A 19441-nucleotide genomic window follows, 5' to 3' on the forward strand; every position below is an offset into this window, starting at 1 on the left:
GCCCTGCTCCCTGCCTCCACCTCTTCTCCCTGAGGCCGTCTCCTGGCCAGGCCAGATGCCAGACCCAGAGCTCCCCAGGTCACTATGGGGAGCTCCAGACCCTCCACCTGCTCTAGGTGGGGTGCCAGGGTGCCTGAGAGCACCCTTGTCCCCACCCCTGAGGGTGCACTTCCCTGGGCAGATGGAGGGACAGGAGCTCCCCACAGTGGCCCAGTCTCCCCGGGCAGCTCTTACTACTGCCCAGCTCCAGCCGCCCTCCCCCACTGGCCCCTTCCGGCGGAAGAGGCTGGCACTGATCCTAAGCTTCAGGCAGGTGTGGAGTGGTGCCACAGGGAATCCAGGACAAATGCTGTCCTGGAATCATTCAGCCTACTCCATCATTTATTTTTGACGACAAACTTCTCAAATCATGGGATTTTATCAAAGAGCTAAACAAACTGGAAAATGGCATTTTAAATACTAAATCTTCAACATGGAGTTTCTTATCTGAAATCCCATTATTGCAAAATGCAAAGGCATATCCTCTTAGGCTGGGAATTACAGGAGTCCAAAGGAGTTAGATATCCACTTCCCACTGAAATTCAATGGAAGTTGGGTGCTGTCATAGAGAAGCTCTGCCTTGAACACCCTCATGATAGACGACAGACATGCCTGTTCAGTTTCCCTCCTTCAGAGTGCCCAGAAGTAGTTCAACTAGTTGTGGGCTTCATTTATTGCAAGAGCCCCATGCACATAACAAAACAAAAGTCCCACAACCATAGACCAGATTCCCCCTATCATAGTCCAGAGAGTACATGCAACACATCGCCCCAGCATCTCTCACCAGGTCCTGGCTCTTCAGCATAGTCCTCTCTTGTCTTTGTACCAGGACAGCCTCCCCGGCATTTCCAACTGGAATGCAACCTTGCTGTTCCCAGCAGGAACCCCACAGCCTCTCTGTTGAGAGCATCCTTGCCAGGGGAGCATCCCTTACTCCCCAAAGACCCTCTCAGTTCCTTTGGGTCCAGCTCTTGGACCCCGGAGATGTCAGTGGGTAAAAACTCCCCCACTGCTCCCATGCCTTCAGAACTCTCCAGCCCTCCAGGTCTCAGCTGGCAGGCAACTCCCTCTGCTTCTCCTGCTTTCATCCCTGGCTCTCTGGCTTGCGGATGACAGTCAGCAAATCAATCTTTGCTGCTCTCCTGCCTTCAAGTCTTCTCCCAGGAACCACTTTCTACTTATTTTTGGGACTCTTCCAATCCCCTGGTTTCAGGCAACTCTCACCTGCCCCTGACTAACCCAGTCTGCTCATCAGGTTGCTCACACCCTCTTAAAAACAGGAGCACCTGTTTTGGCTTTGGGGAGCACCTGCTTTGGCTTTTTTGGCTTTTACTTCATTTGCTGGGGCTAGCCACCCTGTGACAGGTGCTTAATTCCTTTAGGATCTTTTGAAAAATCCCATCGTTAAGAACTGATGTAGTCTTTACAAGCAGGCATCAAACATTTGACAACACAGCAAATTGAAGTGCCTTTTTGAGGGGGGAGAGGGAGATCAAGTTCTTTATCCGGCCTAGTTATTTCAGAAAGCTGAAAGTTGCACTATGGCTCTTTTCCTCAAAGCTTCAGGATGTTTATTCTAAATTAATTATCTAAATGAGGAGCTCTCTGAACTAAACGATTTAAATTAGTCAATCAGGCATCAATAAAAATATCCCTTGGGAGCAGTTTCTCAACCTTTGGGTTGCAACCTCCAAGGAGATCAACAACTGTTGTCCTGAAGCAGGAGCCTGTTCCAGCTTCCTCCCAGAGGAACTCAAACCATTGCATCAGTTCCGCAAGAAATTAATAAGAGGTTCCAAAGGATCCAGCACAAAAGGGCTGAGAGCACACACGTAAATATCTGGATACATGGTTCCTAGAAGAAAAAAAGTTGAGAACTTGTGCTTGTGACAGTATCTGCAACCTCAAACCCAAATGAGGAAGAGACACATCCTGTTGATGTAAGCCTGAAGCTGAAATGAGGAACCTTACTATTCCTATTTATTTGAGCATGAGCTTTCGTGAGCTACAGCTCACTTCATCAGATGTTTACCATGGAAACTGCAGCAGACTTTATATACACACAGAAATCATGAAACAATACCTCCTCCCACCCCACTGTCCTGCTGGTAATAGCTTATCTAAAGTGATCAACAGGTGGGCCATTTCCAGCACAAATCCAGGTTTTCTCACCCTCCACCCCCCCACACAAATTCACTCTCCTGCTGGTGCTAGCCCATCCAAAGTGACAACTCTTTACATAATCAAGTCGGGCTATTTCCTGCATAGATCAAGGTTTTCTCACATCCCTCCCACCCCCATACACACACAAACTCACTCTCCTGCTGGTAATAGCTCATCTAAACTGACCATTCTCCAGGTTTAAATCCAAGTTAAACCAGAACATCTGGGGGGGGGGGGGGGTAGGAAAAAGCAAGAGGAAACAGGCTACCTTGCATAATGACTTAGCCACTCCCAGTCTCTATTTAAGCCTAAATTAATAGTATCCAATTTGCAAATGAATTCCAATTCAGCAGTTTCTCGCTGGAGTCTGGATTTGAAGTTTTTTTGTTTTAAGATAGCGACCTTCATGTCTGTGATTGCGTGACCAGAGAGATTGAAGTGTTCTCCGACTGGTTTATGAATGTTATAATTCTTGACATCTGATTTGTGTCCATTTATTCTTTTACGTAGAGACTGTCCAGTTTGACCAATGTACATGGCAGAGGGGCATTGCTGGCACATGATGGCATAGATCACATTGGTGGATGTGCAGGTGAACGAGCCTCTGATAGTGTGGCTGATGTTATTAGGCCCTGTGATGGTGTCCCCTGAATAGATATGTGGGCACAATTGGCAACGGGCTTTGTTGCAAGGATAAGTTCCTGGGTTAGTGGTTCTGTTGTGTGGTATGTGGTTGTTGGTGAGTATTTGCTTCAGGTTGCGGGGCTGTCTGTAGGCAAGGACTGGCCTGTCTCCCAAGACTTGTGAGAGTGTTGGGTCATCCTTTAGGATAGGTTGTAGATCCTTAATAATGCGTTGGAGGGGTTTTAGTTGGGGGCTGAAGGTGACGGCTAGTGGCGTTCTGTTATTTTCTTTGTTAGGCCTGTCCTGTAGTAGGTAACTTCTGGGAACTCTTCTGGCTCTATCAATCTGTTTCTTTACTTCTGCAGGTGGGTATTGTAGTTGTAAGAAAGCTTGACAGAGATCTTGTAGGTGTTTGTCTCTGTCTGAGGGGTTGGAGCAAATGCGGTTGTATCGCAGAGCTTGGCTGTAGACGATGGATCGTGTGGTGTGGTCAGGGTGAAAGCTGGAGGCATGCAGGTAGGAATAGCGGTCAGTAGGTTTACGGTATAGGGTGGTGTTTATGTGGCCATTGTTTATTAGCACTGTAGTGTCCAGGAAGTGGATCTCTTGTGTGGACTGGACCAGGCTGAGGTTGGTGGTGGGATGGAAATTGTTGAAATCATGGTGGAATTCCTCAAGGGCTTCTTTTCCATGGGTCCAGATGATGAAGATGTCATCAATATAGCGCAAGTAGAGTAGGGGCTTTAGGGGACGAGAGCTGAGGAAGCGTTGTTCTAAATCAGCCATAAAAATGTTGGCATACTGTGGGGCCATGCGGGTACCCATAGCAGTGCCGCTGATCTGAAGGTATACATTGTCCCCAATCACATTTGGGGACAATGTATACCTTCAGATCAGCGGCACTGCTATGGGTACCCGCATGGCCCCACAGTATGCCAACATTTTTATGGCTGATTTAGAACAACGCTTCCTCAGCTCTCGTCCCCTAAAGCCCCTACTCTACTTGCGCTATATTGATGACATCTTCATCATCTGGACCCATGGAAAAGAAGCCCTTGAGGAATTCCACCATGATTTCAACAATTTCCATCCCACCACCAACCTCAGCCTGGTCCAGTCCACACAAGAGATCCACTTCCTGGACACTACAGTGCTAATAAACAATGGCCACATAAACACCACCCTATACCGTAAACCTACTGACCGCTATTCCTACCTGCATGCCTCCAGCTTTCACCCTGACCACACCACACGATCCATCGTCTACAGCCAAGCTCTGCGATACAACCGCATTTGCTCCAACCCCTCAGACAGAGACAAACACCTACAAGATCTCTGTCAAGCTTTCTTACAACTACAATACCCACCTGCAGAAGTAAAGAAACAGATTGATAGAGCCAGAAGAGTTCCCAGAAGTTACCTACTACAGGACAGGCCTAACAAAGAAAATAACAGAACGCCACTAGCCGTCACCTTCAGCCCCCAACTAAAACCCCTCCAACGCATTATTAAGGATCTACAACCTATCCTAAAGGATGACCCAACACTCTCACAAGTCTTGGGAGACAGGCCAGTCCTTGCCTACAGACAGCCCCGCAACCTGAAGCAAATACTCACCAACAACCACATACCACACAACAGAACCACTAACCCAGGAACTTATCCTTGCAACAAAGCCCGTTGCCAATTGTGCCCACATATCTATTCAGGGGACACCATCACAGGGCCTAATAACATCAGCCACACTATCAGAGGCTCGTTCACCTGCACATCCACCAATGTGATCTATGCCATCATGTGCCAGCAATGCCCCTCTGCCATGTACATTGGTCAAACTGGACAGTCTCTACGTAAAAGAATAAATGGACACAAATCAGATGTCAAGAATTATAACATTCATAAACCAGTCGGAGAACACTTCAATCTCTCTGGTCACGCAATCACAGACATGAAGGTCGCTATCTTAAAACAAAAAAACTTCAAATCCAGACTCCAGCGAGAAACTGCTGAATTGGAATTCATTTGCAAATTGGATACTATTAATTTAGGCTTAAATAGAGACTGGGAGTGGCTAAGTCATTATGCAAGGTAGCCTGTTTCCTCTTGCTTTTTCCTACCCCCCCCCCCCCCAGATGTTCTGGTTTAACTTGGATTTAAACCTGGAGAATGGTCAGTTTAGATGAGCTATTACCAGCAGGAGAGTGAGTTTGTGTGTGTATGGGGGTGGGGGGGATGTGAGAAAACCTTGATCTATGCAGGAAATAGCCCGACTTGATTATGTAAAGAGTTGTCACTTTGGATGGGCTAGCACCAGCAGGAGAGTGAATTTGTGTGGGGGGGTGGAGGGTGAGAAAACCTGGATTTGTGCTGGAAATGGCCCACCTGTTGATCACTTTAGATAAGCTATTACCAGCAGGACAGTGGGGTGGGAGGAGGTATTGTTTCATGATTTCTGTGTGTATATAAAGTCTGCTGCAGTTTCCATGGTAAACATCTGATGAAGTGAGCTGTAGCTCACGAAAGCTCATGCTCAAATAAATTGGTTAGTCTCTAAGGTGCCACAAGTACTCCTTTTCTTTTTGCGAATACAGACTAACACGGCTGTTCCTCTGAAACCTTACTATTCCTGTAACAGGAAAATTGTAGAAATGTATGTGGCCTACTTCTGTGACTATGACTGAGGAAGCAGAAGGAAACAAAAAGTATCTTTTGAAACACTGCAAATAATCCTAACTGATGTCCAATCAAACATGATTTGAGGACTTCAACAGCTCAGACATAGGTGAGAGGTTTTTCGCAGGAGTGGGTGGGTGAGATTCTGTGGCCTGCGTTGTGCAGGAGGTCGGACTAGATGATCATAATGCTCCCTTCTGACCTTAGTATCTATGAATCTTTCTGTAAAATAATACATCAGATCCCCTTCTGTACAATACATAAAATGTTCAAATCTGAGTGCCTAGAGTTAGGTGCCCATGTCCATATTTAGGCATCTAAATGAGTGGTGTGAAGTTCCTATGGACTTCACTGAAAGTTGAGAGTGTTAAAAACATCTGACAAACAACCTTTTTATTTGGGCACCTACATTTGAATATTCCAACTTTATGTAAATGAAATTAAATAATATTTAAAAAATTTACTTTTCCACTATTTTTTCTCTGCCATACTTAACATTTCCAAGCCCCCTCCACCTCCTTCCTTATAGAAATATTAGGACAGTGAATGAGAACTCACCCTTCCCCACCAATCCAAAACACATAATTAAATCCCTGAGACATTTTCTAGCATACTAAGCTTTCAGGCGGTCACACTGACACATGCTGCAACATTTGAATTGCAACCATTGTTTATTTGTTAAGAAAACTTGTTTAGATGGTAATTTACAAAAAGCAGAAGTAATTCTATTGGTCTCATGTTTTCTAAAAGTGTATTTATACAAAACCTACATTCTGGAACACCTTTGTCATGTCAATGACCCTTTAAGAGGAGATTAAAAAAAATAAATAAAAAAATTCAGTTTCAGAAAAAGAGACCAACAAGCTCTTAACTATACAAAGATACACAATGAAAAACATTCGCAGGAAGAACAATCCCACTAAGAGTACAGGGCACAATTTGAAAAAGGTCTCAGACTCAAGTAAAGTAAATAGATAGATATGATGTTATGCCAGCCTTTGTAATAAAACACTGTCAGGTTGAATAAAAATCCAGGAGGATCTATATCACTCTGAAGAAGCATTCTCTGGACACTCCCTTGTAGAACCACTATAAATGAATAATAGTGAAATGATCTCACAAACTCTAACGTACATACTGTTCTATGACACTATGGGAAATCAGCAAACAATTCGGGACTAAAGCCAGTAAAGATTTAAAACTCAATATGAAAGGTAAATATGCTTTCAGTGAAATTACCTGAGGAGGTAGGGTCTTCAGAGAAGTCTGGCAGCTCTTCAGGGGGATCCCCATAAAAGGAATTGAATTTGTGGCTTGATACTGCTGCTAGTACTGCCCCCTGAATAAACAAGACAAAGTCGCAGTCATAAGCAGTAGGTCAACAAAACATGTTTACAAACACTGTGGATCAGTTAAGACTGAAGGCCCCAAGCCCTCCCAGTCTATTCTTCTTGTTGGAGTTATGAGAGAGATTCCATGCACTCCATCAATGACCTGACTGCTGCAGTGAAAAAAATCTCACAGCACAGCCAGCCATGCACCATTCCAAAGTATTGGATATGGCAACCTGCCTCTCTGTGATGGATATGGTGAAAGTGCAGCATTTATTTTTAAATTATTGGGCTGCTGCTGCTTCCCCATATTCCTCAGATTAATGAAGAGCAGCGGAGAAAAAGACAAAATGCCCCAAAGCACACCTTTCACTAGTGCATGACTAGAGAACAATGAAAACCAAAGCCCCCTGATGTAACAGGCACTGCACGGCTCAAAGTCCTAACTGACAAAGATAATGTCATCCTCCAATGGAGCTAGTTTCCTTTTTTTTTTTTTTTTTTTTAAAGAGCCTGAATGGACAGATCTAGTCTTGAAGTATCAGAAGAGAAGAAAGGATGTTCAAAAAACAATACACTGGATGAGTTGATGAGGAAAGCAGGCAAGCCTGCTGGCAAGGCAATGACAGTCACCCACAGGAACTTATTCACTTTACATGGGCAAAAAGGAACTGGCAGCTAGAGCATTAAGAGTCAACTATATTCCACGGCAGAAGCTGGCATGAAATACAGGTTTAGAACTTTGAGAAGTTTCTGCCTTCGTCATAAGCAGGAAAACAAACCTCAAGAGTAGGTTCTTTCACAACTGTATCCTTGGAATGTGTTAAATGCTGTCTATGAGTTTCATCTAATTCACCCCACACAATCAATAGTTATTTGGGTATGCTGCTGTCTAGCAATGGAGAAGCTTTTTTCAGCCAACCTTACTTTTAATCTACAAATTAGAAGGCAAGGAGTGGATTCTAGCATACAGTGGCCTGCATCATTCCTTCTGATACTACATATGTTTTCTTCACCAGGAAAATTTTTTACTGACACTGATTAGCCTCCTCCCACAAACCTTAAAAAAGCTTATCACTTAAGTATTTCAGGACATTATATAGAAATACTGTACACACTGCCCTTAAAATAACACTCAGAATCAGAGAGAATGAGCTATGAAGATTATGATAATAAAGTATCCCTTGTTTATTTTCTACTCCCTAAAATGTCTTGCCATGTTTAGACTGAAATAAATTAGGCACCTTACTGTCTTATTTGGAAAAAGAAAACACTTAAGAGTTTTTGGATTGCTCCACTCAAATCACGTGGTAGGTAATCTATTACTGATGTGTCATGGAGGTTACCAGTATGTTTCTTAATTATGTGAGCTCTCTCTCTCTCTCTCTCTCACACACACACACGCCCACCCACAAATAATAATTTCAGTAAACAAATAAATATAATTGTGGTCCAGATATATGTAGTTTACTGCTCAAAGTAGCAGTCATATTTAAATTTATAGGCATTTATTTTTTGGACTCCTCACACTACTTTGAAACGCTGGTACACAGGAGATAAAAGTCAGGCTTTTAAAATAGGTTAACCTCATGATGCGGACATGTTGACAATTAATTATTAATATCAAGGGATGATCAATGAAGAATCAATACAACATATTAACAACACATAACATAGAACTGTGAAGATGTATACTGTGAGAAAGAGAAAAGGGATGCATTGCTGCTTCTTTTGCCTTTTTGGTTTGCAATTGTGATTCACAGGTATTGCTCAAGAGAGCAAAGCCAGCTGACAGGTTTCTTAAATTGGTGGCATTCTGCATTATGCCTTTAGAAACTTTCCAACAGTTTAAGAAACCCTGAGACCTTTTATGTAGTTATTACTTGAAATATTACTGATAAAAATATTGCTTCATCTAAGACAGTTATAGTGGGAAATTTAAAAACAGTTTCAAGTGAATTAAGCAGGAAACCTGTGGTTTGTAGTTCTGTATGTTTATGAAAGTTAAAGATCTGATCCTTAACTTGGCTGTGGAAATGAGAAACATTAGTTTATCCTATTTATTTTTGGAACGTCCATTGTGTCAAAGGAGAATTGCAATATTGTTGGACTTCAGCTCTAAAATGCCAAAAGGTAACAAAGATTCACAGACAGCAAAGACAGCATTTTTGTTTAGAGCGGATCTCATGCAGTAACTAGTATGAAAATAGCTGTCTTCTCAAAACCACATTGAGACCACAGTTTTTTATGTAATGTCAAGTGATATTAAGGAAGGACTAATTTTTGTTTTAAGTCATGTTTTTAGTGTCTAACTGGTTTCAAACGATGCTAAATGACCCTGATCAACTAGCCTCTGATATAAAAAAATCCCAGAAGCTCTCTCAGAATGCAGAAGATATTTTAATTTATGCAATGAAGCCTAAAAATGTACAATCTAAACCTGTAAATAACTAAAATATAGTCATTTTCCCAGAATAAGGGCCAGATACTGCCTTTAAAGAACAGGGCTGTGCCGAGGAAAGAGCTGAACTCCAACATCCCAGGTAGGGCTCTGAGCAGTGGCACTGTGCCTCAGGGAGCAATCTGGTGCATAAGGTGAAATTTGCTGCTGTTTTACCTTTTAAGAGACTGTAGTGTACATTCCTCTGAGGCTAGTCAGCTGTAGTGATCTCTACTTCCATTTTGAGTGGCTTGCAGGACATAAAAGGGAGAAGTCTCTGTGCTCAGGACAGCTTAGGGCCTGCAACTGTGACTGGTGTCTGCATGGGGGAAAGGGAAGGTTTTTTGAAGCTTCCATACCTTCTTGTGCACCTGCACATAGTGTGTCTGGCTATGACCAGCATAAAAGCATATAAAGCATAAAAAAAACCCCCACACTTGGGGGGTGGTTTAACTAGATGAAGGGAATTTGGCAGCTTTTCTATTCAGGTAAGACAGGTAAATGCTTGGGAGTATATACAGATTTGGAACAATTATACAAGAACAATTTTAAAGTGTAGAGAAAGAGACATAAGGAATAAATTCCTGAGCTCTTTAGTTGGCAAGGTAGTTCTGATAAAAATGATAATTCTAAGATGCAAAAATGCTCTATATGTTCGTGAGTCTCCCATAATGTCCCCAATAGTCTGGGCAAAGATCAAATACCATGGTATATAAACCAGTATATAACGAAAAAATAACTGGGATAGACAGTGGTATTAAGCCACATCAATGATGGTATGGAAAAGCGCCATCCTAATACAGATCTCCCAAATGCATCAAGTTGAGACAGGTACAGTGGCTCTGTGAGCACAGGGTAAACAAAGCAGCTGCTATTATAGCCTCTTTTCTCCTTACTCTGTTTGAACAGGTTAGCACCTCTATAGATGGCAACCTGAAGCATTCTTTATATTGAGCACAAGGATTGCCACTGGGCTCCCCGGAGCAGGGGTGCAGGGAGTGGGAAAGAAAGCTCTGAATTCTCTCACTTGTGCAGGGTTCGGCATGATCTGGTCCCTAGAGAGAAAATTAACACTTTAATGGATCAATACAAGGAAGATAGTACAATTGTCCCAGTTTTTTAATAACTCCTCGAATTCTGAAACAAGCAGTGGTTCCAATGTGGTTACAAAGGTTACAGTACATTATATGGTAATCAAGTAACTGTAAAATTAACATTTTCCGTTTGGAGATGTGCTTCAATTCTGGCAAAATTCAGAAAACAACATTGGAATCTGTTATTTGACTCAGACATATCAATATGAAAATATGATAATCTCAGACTCCTTGGTGGTAGTTATGTGAGGAATTTCAAAGTTAGAAAAAATAATGAAATACTAACAGTATCTGATCCAGTGTTAAAAGGACAATTTGTTGTTTGCTCATTCCAGAAAAATAGGGCCTAACGCACAAGTTTTACAGTGTTTCATGTGTGGGGTGCATTGCAATGAACAATTAGTACTTTCAGAACACCTCCTGAAGAACAATAGCATGGATTAAGTAAATGGCAGGGAAAAGGTTGGTATAGTATAATATGGTATTGAATGTATATAAACACAAGATGCTAAGAGTGGAGAATTGCCTATAAAGATTGAAGCTTATGTGTAGACCAGAAAAATAGATTGTTTAAAAAAAATGTTAGCTAAAATGCTTTAACTAATGCAATTTTAAATAGGACTTTGTACCTCATGTAGGCAAGCTTTGTTTAATAATGTGTTATCTGATTATAGTTAAACATAGGGGGAAGCTGCTAACTTGTTCAGAAGCATGAGGATTATTCCAATCCTACATGCTAGACATGGTTAGAATTATGCAAAACTTCCGTGAGGCAACTAGTTGAAATTAATCTGATTTTGCATTTTACAAACCCTACAATTGGCACAGATTTGCCAAAAGGATGCCCGAATCTTTTGATGAACCTAGACCAAGTTTCAGGTAAAACCCCATCAGAGAGGCAATGGATTTATGATTCTGAGTGGAAATCACACAATGTTTCAGCTGGATCTCAACATTATTTTCCGTATACACCTCTACCCCGATATAATGCAGTCCTTGGGAGCCAAAAAATCTTACCGCGTTATAGGCGAAACCACGTTGTATCGAACTTGCTTTGGCCTCGAGCATTTCCGTTATTAATACGGTATTTGACAAAAGAAGTTTTATTCTTGGCGTTGTTTTAGAAAGGGTGCATCTGATGTTGTCCTTCACATCAAGCCCGGGGTAGGGGCTCGCAGCCGCGCGTCCCTGTCGGGGCTCACAGCCCGGCACTGGGGTCGGGGCTTGCAGCTGCACGTCCCTGCTGGGGTCGGGGCTCACAGCCTGGCACAGGGGTTGGGGTTGGGACTCATAGCTGCGCTCTGGGGTCAGGGATCGTAGCCCCGCAGCTCCACACAGGGGTCGGGACTCGCAGCCATGCGTCATGGTTGGGGCTTACAGCCTGGCGCAAGGGTCAGAGCTCGCAAGGTGCAGCCACGCTCTGGGGTCGGGGCTCGCGACCCCCCACATAACCGGGTCGCTACCCCCAGTTTGAGAACCAATGTTGAAGACGAGACAGAAAACCATTTTTGCTTTACCGCATTATATCCGAATTCGTGTTATATCGGATCGCGTTATATCGCGGTAGAGGTGTAGTTGGAAACTGCTCCTATATATAACTAAAGGCTGAGGGAACATTCTTAAGAATACCCCTTTGCAAAGAGCTATAACCTACCCCCAGAAAAGAAAAGAAAATCATAATTGTCCTTTATGAACATCTTATGGTGGCCCTCCATATTTGATGACTGGTGAAGCCAGTGGAATGTTTATCCTTTGTTGACATAACTGATTACAAAAAACAGAACAACATAGATGAAACTAAGCACTAGGAATTAAATTATGCCGTAGCACAGGAGTGACTCAAAAATGTACAAACTGGCTATTCTCTAAAGAAGCAAAAACAGGCCGCAAGAATATTTTTCACATTTTAGAAATTATATTTAGAACCTTTTAGGAAAAAAACCAGTAGTCTCCCTCCCTCCCAGTCACAGAAAAGACACACTTTCTCCAATTGCAAAGAATCAAGAACAGATGGTTGCAGACTCTGGCTCAGTAAATAAGTGCTCCACTCCAAATCCTTATAATCACAACCTCAAAGGATGTATTCTAGAAATGTCTGCAGAATGCTAGTCTGGTGCCAAGTGCATGCACCATAGGAACAGCAATTATAGTGGGGATCTAATACAGACAGCAGCATTACGGGTGATGGAGGGGGAATGTTGTGAGGCTACCATAACCATACAGAGTGGAAACAATGCAACCTTCTAGCAATGATCACCTGTGAAAAGAATACTTTTGTAAAGAAACCCTATTTCTGCAGCTTGAGATTTGCCTCATATTTCAACTATAGTGCATTTGGTTTGAGTTTGTCCCAAAATCTCATTTAGGTCAATGCATGACAAGACAATCTAACTAAGACATCTTATATTCAAGGTAATTAATCAATGATCATTAGACTAATTAAGATTCCTGACCTCATAATTCTAGATATTTCAGACTATAAAAACTCAATGAAACCAAGAGACTAAATGGAGGGGACGAGTGTCTGCAGCATGACACAGCAGCAAACTAATCCATTCTAAATATCTAGTTTCAGAGTAACAGCCGTGTTAATCTGTATTCGCAAAAAGAAAAGGAGTACTTGTGGCACCTTAGAGACTAACCAATTTATTTGAGCATAAGCGACCTGTAGCTCACGAAAGCTCATGCTCAAATAAATTGGTTAGTCTCTAAGGTGCCACAAGTCCTCCTTTTCCTTTTTCTAAATATCTATTTCAACTTTAAATCTTTACAATTTTAAAAAATACATAGAACTCTTGACTCGTATTAAAAGTCTACATGGCTTGTCTATACGGTGCAGAAATGCACACCAAAGGGTGTAAATAGTATAGCACTCAAGTGTGCTGCTCTAACTGCCCTGTGTAGATCCCACTGATGTGCTCTAAAAGGTTCCTAGTGCACGTGTTTGGGACTGTATCAACATGCACTAGGTACCTTGTAGACCATGTCAGCAGAGTCTAAGGGGTAGTTAGAGCGCAACACTTTAGAGTGCTTTACTATTTATATCTTCCTGGTGTGCTCTGTCGCACCATATAAACAAGCCCTATGACACTTAATAACAAAGTTCTTTCACATAGAATTAGGTACTAGATTTCTTTTCTAATATTTTCAAAATTCCAAAAGAAAACCATATAAAATTTAAGGTAATGCAATTATATCTGTCTTAATGTCAGATTCCTTTTACCTTTAGTTTCCTTCTTGCATTGAATTTCCTCAGTTGCTCTACTGTTTCTGGAAGATGAATCTTGTATGCATAGCGATCCCTCTCCTACAATAATAAAAAAATACTCAAACTTCGCTCTGACAAAAAACATTAAAAATTGGCCAAGATATGCATTAGATACTATACTATCACACAGCAACTTAGGATTTGATTACACTGATGTAAACCAGGGGTCGGCAACCTTCGGCATGCGGCCCATCAGGGTAATCCGCTAGCGGGCCGCAAGACATTTTGTTTACATTGACTGTTCGCAAGCATGGCCCTCCGCAGCTTCCATGGGCTACAGTTCGCCGTTCCTGGCCCATAGGAGCTGCTGGGGGCCATGCCTGCGAATGGTCAATGTAGACAAAATGTCTCATGGCCCGCCAGTGGATTACCCTGATGGGCTGTGTGCCAAAGGTTGCCAACCCCGGATGTAAACATTAAGGAAATTTCTTATAGAAATCAAGATGGTTGGATTCCAGAATGGGGGAAAGGCAGGTGTTGTGTTGTCACTTTCTGTGGCTGAAACCTATGGTCAGTTGGTAGAACATTAATAGAACAGATTCTGTAAATTGCCGGGTAAGAGTTTTTCCTAAATTCGCAAATTACAAAAGAATTCAGGTTAAACAACATGGAACCCCCAATGTGAGCTGCTTCACTTAAACTGGATTTTTACTTTCTGTACTTAGTAAGTTTTCGACAGCAACAAAAAGAAAACACACAATATGAAAAAAAATTATGCAATCTATTCAATACCAGAGATTATAACTCCTAAAAGGCAGAGTCTTAAAAAACATATCTGATGCAAAGTCAGAAATAATGCAATTATTGCAGGTATGTTTGCTGCTCCCCATTCTTGTTAACAACATTCTTAAACACACAACACAATTTGAATACTTGAGCATCTCGGCAATTTAAAGCCATTTAATTGTAGGTATTACTGAAAGGAGTGGAGAGACAATCTTATTGATCTCTTTCAGTTTTAAGATTAATTGGTTAAAATTTTAGTACACTAACGTAGCTTTAAGATGTTGGTCATTTCAACATTTAAATATACAAATAATTATATTAGTATTAACTGATTATATTTAGAATGGCTTGTGTAACTGCAGACTCCTTTCTTCATTACTATTAAGTTATCAAAGAATATTTGAATATATCACCATACAATATTACACTTCAGCTTTAATATAAGGAAAACAGATGTAGTGGCTCTGTAAAACATTTATATTAATTAAAAAATACACTCTGGAGAGCCATATGATAGCATCATCTACCACAAATGACATTCACTACCACATTCATACTAATAATCTGTGTATATTGCATGCTGCCAATGACTCATGGCTGTATGTGATTAATGTAATTTTGACTCAGGAAAGGAAAGCTGAGTTTAGCTTAGTAAGGCAGATATATGAGAAGACTGAATTAGGGAATGCCAATAGCCACTTCAGGATTATGTTTGGAAGTATCTATTACAAATGCAATTTTGCCTCTTCTTACCTGCCCAAACCTCTCACCTGACTTTAAGGTCAAAAAATAAAGTTAGATCAGCCTCAAAATGTGCAGGTTAGCACTAGGTAGAGCCAAGGTTACATTTTTCTGCAAAATTTGCAGGGATTTGGACAATAAAGCTTCTCAGCTATGACACCCTAATGACAGAGGCATTCACTACAGTTCAAAAAGTCTAACTTTCCTTTGGCCACAATACAGAAAATAAAACACAAAATAGAAAGCAAGAGAGAAATAAAACTTTGTTAACCAGATTCTAACTAGTATCAATGCCCAGAACCAAAATTTATTAACTTCTGAATGCGGAATACTGCTACGGACCTCCAGCTCTGGTGAGTTTAGCACAGGACATCCTAGGGACTGCTGGAGAGCTCTGCTTACATTCTCCCCAAACTCCCACCTTTCTTTGTAGAGAGAGGCTTCAAAATGTAACTCCTATCACTAGCAAGGGTTCTCAGTGGAAAAATATTTTTTTTCATACCAGAAGGCTGATAAAAGCAGCTGCTGAGCCTTCTCAGGTCACCTGCAGGGGAAGGAGGAAGAGATGGAAGATAAAGCTTCTAAAATTCACATAGGATTCTATCATCTGGACTCCAGGAGGGCCACAGCACGAGGTGGGAATGCTCCCCAAATCATCTTCCACACAGCACTACTCTACATCCTACAGTCCTCTTGAGGCACATATGGGGGCTCAATCCTGCAAGGTGTCGAGCACTCAGGCCCCAATCCAGTAAAGCACTTAAGCACATCTAAATGTTTCTGTAACTTGATGGCTAATTTGAAGAGCAAAAAATCAACTCCATGTTTTTAAGGATATGAATTTTTGAGATGTTATGTTGTTGGCTTTATTTACCTTCAGCCAAGGATGATTCAGTGCCTCATAAACGGTTATCCTTTCAGCTGGGTCCAGCATAAGCATGCGGCGTACCAGATCTTTGGCACTTTCAGAGATATGGCTCCACTGCCTGGGATTCATCTGATTGTAAGTGAAGAAAAAAATTAAAGCAAGTGACAGAGTACAACATTACAGGATACAGTTATTCTGTACAATGAGCAACTAAGGTATAAGGTTACACGACATTGGTACTATTGTCAATATTTTATTCCTATGAATGTACACATAAGACTTGTGCACCATTTAAAAAAGTATAGATATATGTTAGTATGTGAAAACTAAAACATTACGTACAGTGCTCGAGGATTATACAACTGGTAATACGGTACCCATTTTCCTACCTACTTTTTTTGCATGTAATGTTCCCTACAGATCAAATTCACCTTCCCTGTACAAAGCAAAAGTAATCAGGCTTTGTCTGTAGAAATGAAATGGATGAAAGGACAAGTTTATGAGCTGCAGTGCAGCCATTCTACACCACAGTGAAGTGTTGAGCTGCTGGATCTGAATAAAAGGGTTCCATGACCCCTCCCACTCTGTGGTTCTTAGGAATGCAGAGGACCTTGTGGACAACTGCTTCTTCCACAAGGCCAGTGTAAGGTTTAAAGGTTTCAGGAGACCTTTCGCTATTTCCTTGCAAGGGTAGAATTTAATCCAGAATTGAGAGCACATATGATATGGAAATCATTGAGACAAACAAATGTGCACTTCGATGTCACTTTTAGAATCAGTTTCAGAGTAGAACCACACTAAGCAAGCAACAACATACAATGTGATGTATAGTATAATCACACATTTCAAGTGTGACCAGCTTTGTGCCTTCAGCTGTTCAAGAAGAGAGGATTACCAATATAGGCACGCTCCATTAAGCATCTTACTGTTGTTGTAAAGCATTTTTTTCCCCTGAGGCTCCCAGCTGCAGAGTAGACATACCCTGGTCAATTAATAAAAAGAATACTACATATTATAGGACCATCAAGCTTTAGCAAGATTTTGGGCAATATTCTTACCACTTTGCTAATGTACGAAAGGTGTGATTTTGATGTATGCAAAGAAGAAGAAATGAAATGAAAGGGCTTTAACTCCTTCCTCATAATGACTCCATGATTTTGGAAAGTGTTATGAAACAGGTTTGTCCTCAGACACTGTAGTTTGTTATCAATTACCAGTAGCTCCTTAGTAAGTAATCAGTTCTTTCATAGTTTACTATACAGTGTAATACAACAAAAGTATGATACCATTTGTACACTAAGATAACCACAAATATTTTAACTAAATTAATGAGTTCATTCTTTAGCTATCACATTTAGCATTTAGAACTACAAACAAATGTGAGAAATTTCATAAAATGGAGGAATACATATAAGAGTTTATGTATATATCAGTCATACAGATAACACAGAACATATAGTACACACTGAGGCCCTAATCACAAAAACACATATGCATGTAAGTAGTCTCCCTGAACTCACTGTAAGATCAGGGTCCAATTTGATATTACGTTAGCTGCTTAATCTAGATAAATGATACGGTAATCTAAATGGCAGAGACTGTTAAACATATACTCCATGGAAAAATGGATCAATAATGATATAATTATCTCTATTTGCACATAGAGAGCTGTTTGTCTTGTGGAATTTTGCAAATTTCAGTCAGGCTAATTAGCAGCCAAAATATAGAAAGCAACTTCCAGAAATGTTTACAGCAGTGTTTTACCTCAGTGAAAAAGTAATCATGCACACTGTCATTTACCTTATATTTTCCTTTAATAATGCCTTCAAATAATCTTTCCTTGGTTCCATAAAAAGGCAGACAACCACTTAGTAGAATAAAAAGGATCACTCCACAACCCCAAACATCTACAGGCTTCCCATAGGGTTCTCTTTTTACTACTTCTGGGGCCATAAAATGAGGTGTTCCTACACGTCCTAAATGGAAATACAAACAAAACTGAGTAAAGTGATGTGTTTCAAACATGAAAATAAAAGTGAAAAGGAAAGAAATTAATCTGCATTAAACAGAAAAACAGTTATAATGGAAAGTTTTATTCACGGATTAAACTTTTTTTTAAAGACAATATTTTCCTATTCTATATTCAGTATTTGTGAAATGTGTCAGAATGGAGTAGTCACTAATTTCTCTGCTCCTTGGTTTACCCATCAATAAATTGGGTAAAATATTTACCTACCTTCCAAAAGATGTCATGTAATTAAAGGTTATTTTAAAAAGCTCTGAGATCCTTGGGTGAAATGTGCTGTATAACAAGTATTTGACAGCCATGGAGAGCAAGACTCTCTATTTATCCACAGAACAGGTACAACGGAAGACACTTCCCCCCAAATGCTTTACCAACGTTTCTTAACTTTGATTTGAAGAAGTCACCTCTAGAGCTGAGGTGGCTGTTCAGGTTCCATATCCTTTTCGCTGAAGGGTATCAAACAGTGCCTAATGTTTTTATGGTGTGGACATTGTCCTTGAAGAATTATACTTACAACACAAACTCACATCAGATGTTAATGTTTTGGGGGCAGGTTTTGAACCAGTGATTAAACAGAGGACCATGAAAACAATTATTTTTATGATCAATGCCCTTGAACTTTCAAGGGAGTAAAAGCAATCTTTTTTCTTAGGATTACTTTTGCTCAATTACTAACTGATGTGTTAAACTGAACAAATGTAATAAAATGCATTTTATCGCTCTCTGTACATTCATCCCCAAATGGTCCCTGTTGCAAAGGAACTACAGAAGAACCGCAAATTCTTTGTAATATGAAGACTTCTGATAGTTTCTGCAACTTTGACTTGAAGTACTTCTAGGGCTCCTCTGCCTTTAAATCCATAAGTTTTTCAATCCAATCCACTTCCCTAACTAATTTCCTTAATTTTTTAAAGTTAGCCTTTTTGAAATAAAAAATCCTAGTCACAGATCTATTTTTGTTTATCCTTCCATTTAGTTTGAACTGAATTAGCTCATGATCACTCGAACCTCACTGCTCACCAAAACCAAATCTAAAATGGCATCCTCTCTTGTCGGTTCAGCAACTACTTGGTGAAGGAATCCATCATCTATCGTATCCAGGAAAATCTGAGCCCTATTATTATTACTAGCACTTGTCCTCCAGTCTATATCTGGGAAGTTAAAGTCTCCCATGATCACACAATTCCCATTAGTATTTACTTCTTTAAAAACATTAAAGAGGTCTCTCTCCATATCCACATAGGATCCCGGCGGTCTATAGCACACCCCAGGCACTATCCCAGGGCAGGCTCTAGTAGCTTTCTTCCCCAGTGTGATTTTTGTCCACACAGACTCTGTCTTATCCATTCCATCACTTCTTATTTCTTTACAATCTACCTCATCATTGATATACAGTGCTACTCCACCACCTTTGCCTTTATTTCTGTCTTTCGTAAACAGCACATACC

At 40.8% G+C, this 19441-nt stretch overlaps 1 protein-coding gene across 17 annotated transcripts in view; it reads right to left on the reverse strand.

Annotated features, from left to right (window-relative positions):
- CASK (calcium/calmodulin dependent serine protein kinase) overlaps nucleotides 1-19441 on the reverse strand; it is a 425127-nt gene that overhangs the window by 128184 nt on the left and 277502 nt on the right. For 16 of the 17 annotated variants that reach the window (XM_073358759.1, XM_073358793.1, XM_073358785.1 and 13 more), the window contains 4 exons: nucleotides 17768-17943; nucleotides 15974-16096; nucleotides 13588-13671; nucleotides 6739-6838 (listed from right to left, as the gene is read on the reverse strand). The exons of the other annotated variant lie outside the window; for it this stretch is intronic. In XM_073358759.1, coding sequence (XP_073214860.1) covers nucleotides 6739-6838; nucleotides 13588-13671; nucleotides 15974-16096; nucleotides 17768-17943 — 483 coding nt within the window. The remainder of the gene's footprint in view (nucleotides 1-6738; nucleotides 6839-13587; nucleotides 13672-15973; nucleotides 16097-17767; nucleotides 17944-19441) is intronic. 17 annotated transcript variants of the gene reach the window in all.

The sequence above is a fragment of the Lepidochelys kempii genome, chromosome 1 (genome assembly GCF_965140265.1).
Source record: "Lepidochelys kempii isolate rLepKem1 chromosome 1, rLepKem1.hap2, whole genome shotgun sequence".
Lineage (NCBI taxonomy): Eukaryota > Metazoa > Chordata > Testudines > Cheloniidae > Lepidochelys > Lepidochelys kempii.